Genomic DNA, 7,772 nt, shown 5'->3' with positions numbered 1-7,772 from the left:
ATTTATAACGGCGCTGGCACATCACCACTCACACGACTTTAAAATAACCAATTCAATATTTAATCCACATGATAATCTAGTGGTCATAATCATTTGTAAAAGAGTGCAGTCCATGCAACATTCATATAAAACCCATTGTACAAGTCACTGAATTACGAACAGCAATTATTCAGGCCTATAAAAAGAGAAAAGTGTTTTTTTCTCCTTCACGAACACTTTATGTGTCCATAATCAGTTTCAAATTTATTGTCTGTGCAGTAGTAAAACAGTGTAAATTAAGCATGCTTACAGGTCAAAGTTAACAAAATTAACCCCAATCATTCGGCCCATCAGATATAAAGTATAACAAGCATTTCTGCACCAAGAAAATTAGATGACCAATTAAAACATTCTTAAAGTTCTTCATAGCAATAAAAACAGCATTAATATTATCAAACTCATGGTCCCGAGTCAATTAGACATAAATATCACTGAGCTCCAGCTCATGTTTGCACAAACAGTTCTTCATTGTTTTTAGTGTCTCTCCAAGCAAAAAGTTATTTGGCTTATTGATTATTAAATAATTATGGATTAGTTTCTGGATTTTCCCAAATATGATTCGCTGTAGCAAATAAAATGTCACAACCACCGACTTCACCAGTGAACCAGAATTTAAGCAGGCTGATGACACTGAGGACACTATAACATGAAAACTGTGCAGTAAAGATCCATGGCTAACAGAACCAGCGCTAACATTTTTAAAATGGACTGCTGCTCTAAAAACTTCAGCACCTTCAGTAGTATTTTTTAATATTGTGGATTAATTATTTATATGTTGTATTATAGCCAGGATGTTGTCTTTAGCTTTAGTGATGTTTAACAGCTCATCCCCGCCCTTTTCTTTCCTCTATATCTCATCTGGAAATATGAAACATGAGATTTAGTACCTTAACAGATTCAAATGCATTAAATAGGGAAAACAAATATAACTTTGATCATATTTTTAACTTAACTTCAGTATTTATATCTAATAAATTTAACCAAATTATATTTTTACACCTTACGGCCTTCATTAAAAAATGTGCATGTTATCTGAATAAACAAAACTTCTTATAAAGTTAAAACAGAGGCATCAGCTTTGGTAGACGAGGCCACGTGGCTTATTGCACCCAGTAATGTCTGCAAATCAGACTTCTTTATCATCGAAGTGTTACCGTGCACACCCTCTCATAAAAACCGTCTACTTTAGAGCCGCCCATGGCACAGAGGTGTAAGGTGTTAACTGGCAGACGGCCAAAGTTCAAGCCCTTCCCCACCCTCAGGTCCCCCACACCTTCAAATATCCTCTCGCCCTCGATGTCCACTACCCTGGCCAGACTGAGGTGGTAGCGTGGGTTGTAGGAGTCCCTGTGGAGAAACCCCTCTTTCCTGTAGGCCTCCTGCAGACCGCTGTTGAGCTGCTGTAGGTGGAGCTGAGGCTGAGGACTCAGGTACAGCACCTTCCCATTGAAATGTTTCAGCTTCACAGGAAAGGTCACAGCTACCGGCGGGTTTCGGTCCAGTTGGGCAAACCGTTGGAGGATCTCCCCAGCAGCCGCCACCTCAGCGGGACTGGGCAGCACCAGGAGGCACAGGGTGACGTGAAGGCTGGAGGCGGTTTGCCAGTAAGGAGCAGAGGAAGGTATGAGGGAGGTGAGCTCCTTCTGCAGCTGCTGGAAACAGGAGAGGATGGCAGGAGTGTTGGCCCGGAAGGTGATGAAGTGTGTGGGTCTCTTCTTAGGTGGGCGACCACCACGCTTCTCTTCTCTCTGCTCCAGAGGGACAGATGGATTCTTGCTAACTTGCAGGGCTGCAGGATAACTCTGTAGTAGAAAGGGAACATGCAAATAACATAACATACAGTGTAAAAGCAAGATTTCAGGGCAAGATGTGCTGTACTCACCATACAGTCTTCATTGCCTTCCCAGCTTTCCTCCCATTCTGGCAGAGTCTCCCCCTCACCCTCCTCTTTTACACCCGGTGCCTCCTCTTCGGTTGAGGAACTCTGATGTCTGAAATCAAAGCAGATGAGCAAAATCAATAAAGAGCCAGCTGTAAACACACATTTTGAAAAATCCATTCTCTAACTTCTAATTGCAAGTTCTTTTCATTCTCTTACAGCTTGTTACATACCTAACATGTGTCACAAAAGGGTTTGTTTTTTTAGAGTATTTTATATTAAAAGCCCACAGTTTTTGGGGGGAAATAGTATATTGCCTGAATGAGGTTGTTATTTGAGGAAGGCAAGCTATAACCGGAGTGCATTTCTCTGCTTTTCTCTTATTCTCGTCTTCCTGATGCAGAGGTGTGAGTGAAAGAGATGTGGGTGGAGGTCCTCAGACCTCTAGATAGTAAGATGCCATTTGAATGCTCCAATCAGAAAGGGTCTGATTTAAATCTTTTACTAAAATATACCCCCACCCTTATATTCTGCCTCAAATCACTGATGCTGAAGATCCTCTAGCATCTTTTTCATTTTAAGTGTTTTAACATTTTGCACAAAGTGATTTGGGAAAACAATGTGTAGATGCTAACAATGATTTTTTTGGGATGGGGGGTTGTTTTACTTAAGATCTGTTCTGAGTTATATTAGAGCTGGGCGATAAAACGATAACGATATGTATTGCGAAATAACTTTTTCTCGATAGAAAAATTAAACTATTGCGATAGGCCTCATCTCTCTTGTCCTCTTAAAAAAAAAAAGAAAAGAACAGCCAATCCAAATTAAGTAGCGCAGAGCCGAACCAATCACAGCCGCAGCGTCACGTCACGTGACTTGTTACGTACAACACAAGCGCCAAAGGCGCACATGTGTATTTTGTTTTGCAGCCGTGCAGCACGGGTAATGAAGGAAAGGAGTTTGCCGACTAGAGAAAAATCAACCGAGAGCGTGAGCGAAGGTTACCGAAGAAAAAACAGATGATGGTTCCAATGCCGGAGGGCTTGTCGAACGGAAGGGCCACAGAAGTTCCGTTGTGTGAAGGTATTTCGGCTATTTCAAGTCTGACAAAAAACAGAGTAGCGCGCACTGTAATTTGTGCCGAAAGCAAGTCTGGAAATACAATAAAGCGGTGCATGCTCAATCTCTGACTGAAAGTGCTAATTCGTCATTCGGCTTTTGTCAGACTAAAGTAACTGTTAAAACTGTTTGAAAAGCTAAGCTATACAACAAGGAGAGATTGAGAATTTCCTTTTAGTTCTCAGTTTATTTGATATTGACAAAAGTTAGTCAATTTTGTCTGTTCTTCTGTAAAACGACCTATGATTTATTTTTAGAATTAATATTTTGTTTCTAAGTGGAATTGACAATTTAGTAGTCTGTTTTGTTTGTTCTATTTTGAAACTTAAACGCTTTAGCGGCTGCCTTTTGTGTAGTTTGCAATATTTGCCTTTATTTATCTGAAACTGAAGTCTCATGTTAAACTTATTATGGGAAATAAATATTTTAATTAAAACAAGCTGCTAATTATTTCACATTTTACTTGTGAGCAACGGCACATTTAAATCTTACAAATATAGTTATTTGGTTTATATCGTGATATATATCGTTATCGCCTGAAATGAAAAAAACATATCGTGATATGAAAAAATCTTATATCGCCCAGCTCTAAGTTATATTTAAATGAGCAACACGAACACCAGACCTATCTGCAGCCTCCTCCACAACACATGGTCCTCGTGACTCCTGTTGTTCCTCAGAAGTGTTTCCTGTACACTCTGGTGGTGGTGGTGCAGACTCAGGGGTGTGAATATTTGTCTCATTCTGCTTCTCTTCCTCTGCAGGTGGCTGCTCGTTAGTTGTTTCAAGCGCTGCTGTATTTTCTTCTAAAACAAAACGTAACATTCAGTCATCTTGCAGAATGCATGTGGTCACATGTAAGGTCGGGCAGCATCAAAGCTGCTTGTCCTACCTCTTACTTCCTCTACCCCTCCAAAGGGGGGAGCCAGAGATTGACCTGTGGAACCAAAAACTCGGTCAGTCCTGGTGTGCCGGTCCCAGACACGGTGCCCTCTGTAGGTGAAGTACTGGATCCTGTGTCTGGGCAGGGCCAGCTCAGAAGTGTAATCACAGTCACACGGGTTGGTCTCCCAGTTGAAGTCACAGAATGGGCGCTCCAGCACGCCGAGGAATCGATCCACATAGCCCACTACAAATTCTGATCCGTCCACCGATGGGTCCCACAGGATCCGGGAGATCACGTCATCTGCTGTGCGCATACGAGGCTTTTTGTTCACCTCTGCTGAAGAGAAACCGTTAATAAAGTGAACGGACAAGTTCAAATAGTATAAAGTGTAATTGGTCTCATGGAAGTATGTTCTCACAGAAAGCTAAATAAATGCGGAGTGACCTCTTCTCTCGTCATGTTTTGGCTTTGGCATTTTATTCACACTGCCCTTCTTGTTCTTGTGTTTGTCTTGTGTCTTTTCTCCTTCCTGTTTTTCATCCACTTCAGGACATAGAGCCCCTGAATCATCCTGTAATGGGTCACTAAGAAATGAGAGCAGCAGTGGAAAAAATGCAGAGACAAGGAGATTGAGACAGAAATTTCATCAGTGAAGGTATTCATATCTAGCCAACTGTCCCGCAGATAAAAAATGCAGAAAACATGCAGACAAAAGGTCATTCCAAAGATATTTACATCCATGTCTCTCTGTCTCCAAACCAAGCTTCTAACACCTGTGATCTGAAGATAAACAGCAGCTAATCTATAATAATTTCCAAAATCTTTTGTGTTAATTTTGAAAATAAATCCACAAGATGCCAAGAAATTATCTGGAAAAAAACTATAAATCCTCATGTATGTTTCTGATGACTTTTCTGAATAAAGTAAGGAGAGCAAACCTGTGAGCTAAACGGCATCTGAGGCCAAAACGACATTTTCCTATCCGGAAAAACTGGCACACTTTGGCTCCATCCTTGCAACATTCTGCTGACTCTGAAAGACAGGACGCCAGAGGGAGAGACAGAACAAAAGGTTAAAAATAAAAAGAGCCAACATTTAATAAAACTGAACAGAAGTCATGCAGTATTTCACCCTTTGAATCTTCCGCATTCAAACTATGTCAGAAAAAAAAAAATGTAATGGCAGAAGAGATCAACAGGTTTTGTTTAAAGCAGTCCCAAGGCATGTTACAGCATCTTATATGGTCACTCGCAATTTTGGGTACCTGTCTGTGCTACAATAAGCCAGTATTCAAAATAATGTTTTTCGCCATTGGACCACTAGAACCGTAGAGCTGACTTTTACCCCGGCGTCTTGTTCGTTTTCACAGACCAAAAAAGTCAATGTGAGAAACTCGTAATCCTCTGCTAAGATTGCTGCATTTATAATTTATTAGCATAACTGAAATTAGATTTATATTATGAATCTATATTTTTTTTTAATTGTAACTGTAAAAATGATGTGCCCCTCTTTAGATCCCCTCTTGCTAAAAAGAGACAGTCTGCAAGTTGTCAGTCTGCAAGTTCACAAGAAATCTGCCAAATTTAGACAGACAACTTTCATTTTAGCTTCTTCCTGATTCAGTTGTGCTTTCTCTTTGCAAAACAAGCCAGGGTTTTACTTCACATTTAACCAATCCACAGAGGTGATGGTGTTTTAATGTTAAAACAAGTGAGTTTCATAAGAAACAACATCACTACCCAAACGTACTTGCTTGCTGACCCTGTGTAACTGGGTCATGGGCTATGCTGAATCCTACAAAAAGTCCAACTTCCAAAAACTGCGAGTTAAAAGATTGTATTTCTTCACATTGATCCCAGCTGTAAAACAGAGGAAATTTACACCCTGTTAGTTTATAGTAGTTTTCATTATCAGTGAAACTATCTTCATCTATCAGATTGTAGTGGCTGTTAAAGTGTTCAGCAAACCAATATGAATGATAAATTAACAATATCAGATAACACATGTGATACTTATACCATACTTTTAGAAGATGTAGTATGTTTCTACTTAGACCAAAATCCATGAAAAATTTCTAAAATTATGTGGTGTAATTCCAACCATAGAAAACTAATGAACAACTTTGGCCTCTGGTAAAAGTACAAGTTTTAAGTTCATTCTTAAAGTAAAGTGGAAGAAAAAAAATCTGAGATCCTGATGAAGTACCTCGGGGCTTTTACTGTATATACATAATACTGAGTGAGTTCTCTTGGATTTTGTTTTTTCTACTTCTACCACCGATGAGCACCTGTCAGATCAGCCATGAGAGCCGAGCAGTACTTTTCTTTCTGTTTTTTGTTCACGTATATTTTTACCGTTTGCTTCTGCATGTGTTTACATTTGGCTGGTGTCTTATATGAGCTTCTGCATCAGTCTATGTCACTCACACAGACATCTGGAAAAAGGATTCCTTATCGTCTGTTCATTTATTAGAAACCCCTCTTATCATTCCCGTTACCATGCTGTGTCATAAATAAAAGAGTGAGAAAGAGGCATGGGGAAAATGACATGTATAGTCCATCTCCAGTCCACTTCCATTGAGTATTATCATATGACAGGTGGCAATGACTCAACTCAGAGGACTCAAATGTCAGCCAAGTATGATGTACATGATGAGGTTGCCTTTACACCCAAATAACACACATCCTGCAATACTATTTAGAGACAGGATGAATGAACGTGACTCATGACACAAATACTTTAATTATTAGCTGTGATTTATTTCTTAGAAAGGGAGATGGTTGTCTGGATCAGCCACAAATTTTGGTAGAGTTTTTTTAACTCTCTCAAATTGAATGCCTATAAGTAAATGTCTAAGGATGAAAATTAAACATTACAACTTTGAAATTCTTTAGTATACATAAAGTTAATCCACAGATTAGTCTGCTGAGTTTCGAGTGGGAGTAGAAGCGGGCAGATCAGAGTCAGTCATTTCCTCAAATCCTGAAACATTTCCAGCAAAGCAGAGTGCCCCAGCAGGACGTGAAAAATGTAGGAAACAGTTCATTACAGTACTGGACTCCATCCTTCAGCCCCCCTTCTGATGATAAGAGGCTCCGGCCACGCGATTACAAAACTAAGACCTGGCCAGAACTCCTATTGCCCAGAGTAACACAGACTCACACCACAGACTCAACAATATGATTTATAAGTGGATTACTAGGAAAATAATAAGCTGGTGTAATCATATGAGTCAACCAGCAGGGTTTTACTGTGCATGTCTAATAACAAGATGTGCCGCAAATCACCTTAGAAGCTTTCACAGACTGACTTTAGATTACATATAGTAAGTGTGTGAAACTGATTTACCTCCTTTGGCTTTTGGGGTGTCTTTGCCGCTCTGAGAGTCAGCGGGGACCCCTGCCTGTGGACTCGGTGTGTCAGTCGGGTCGGTGGGGGGAACTCCTGATCCACCTGAAGCCATCCTAAGATCTGAGATTTAGAAGTCAAAAAGATCTGCCGTGTCACTGTGTGTAAGTTATCTCTTTGTTGACCACTTAAGAGTGACACACCTATAAAAAACGTTCATGTTTTAATGCGGAAGTGACGGATTAACGTTGTACAGTGTTAAAAGAGAAGCTAATAAACCAGCTAGTCTGCTAAGATAGTATATTTAAACCATATATACGCTTAGAAATCAACCGGAACATACCTTTTAGTACACAAACCTTCAATGAAAACAGTTCCGACTTTTTTTTTATTCCCCTTTAACCCCTTGTTTGTTATACCAGATTGGGTTATGGGTAATGTAGTTCCACTTTTTCGTTTGCCGAGGAATGCCTCGTTTGTCGTACATAAAGCCTGATATTG

General features: G+C 40.0%; 1 protein-coding gene across 3 annotated transcripts; it reads right to left on the bottom strand.

Annotated features, from left to right (window-relative positions):
* Window positions 1-37: 37 nt before the first annotated feature.
* leng9 (leukocyte receptor cluster (LRC) member 9) lies at window positions 38-7,745 on the bottom strand. Of its 3 annotated transcripts, XM_031744323.2 has the most exons (8): window positions 7,615-7,745; window positions 7,272-7,394; window positions 4,862-4,955; window positions 4,368-4,507; window positions 3,930-4,259; window positions 3,663-3,843; window positions 1,922-2,030; window positions 38-1,841 (listed from the first exon to the last, which is right to left on the bottom strand). In XM_031744323.2, the coding sequence occupies exons 2-8, from the start codon at window positions 7,384-7,386 to the stop codon at window positions 1,179-1,181; spliced, it is 1,632 nt and encodes a 543-aa protein (XP_031600183.1). In that variant the 5' UTR covers window positions 7,387-7,394; window positions 7,615-7,745; the 3' UTR covers window positions 38-1,178. The 3 variants fall into 3 exon arrangements, with proteins under 3 accessions (XP_031600183.1, XP_031600185.1, XP_031600184.1); XM_031744325.2 differs by lacking the exon at window positions 7,615-7,745 and having other exon boundaries at window positions 3,663-3,840; window positions 7,272-7,542; XM_031744324.2 differs by lacking the exon at window positions 7,615-7,745 and having other exon boundaries at window positions 3,930-4,256; window positions 7,272-7,535.
* Between the last annotated feature and the right edge of the window lie 27 nt (window positions 7,746-7,772).

The sequence above is a fragment of the Oreochromis aureus genome, linkage group 11 (genome assembly GCF_013358895.1).
Source record: "Oreochromis aureus strain Israel breed Guangdong linkage group 11, ZZ_aureus, whole genome shotgun sequence".
Taxonomy (NCBI): Eukaryota; Metazoa; Chordata; class Actinopteri; order Cichliformes; family Cichlidae; genus Oreochromis; species Oreochromis aureus.
This window is presented reverse-complemented; position numbering and strand designations above follow the sequence as displayed.

Excerpts from the sequence above, each read along its gene's own strand:
- leng9 (XM_031744323.2), bottom strand. The coding sequence starts at position 7,386 with ATGGCTTCAGGTGGATCAGGAGTTCCCCCCACCGACCCGACTGACACA. Across the intron at positions 4,508-4,861 it reads AGATGCCGTTTAGCTCACAG|TGACCCATTACAGGATGATT; the intron begins GTTTGCTCTCCT and ends CTCATTTCTTAG. Across the intron at positions 1,842-1,921 it reads AAGGCAATGAAGACTGTATG|AGTTATCCTGCAGCCCTGCA; the intron begins GTGAGTACAGCA and ends TTTCTACTACAG.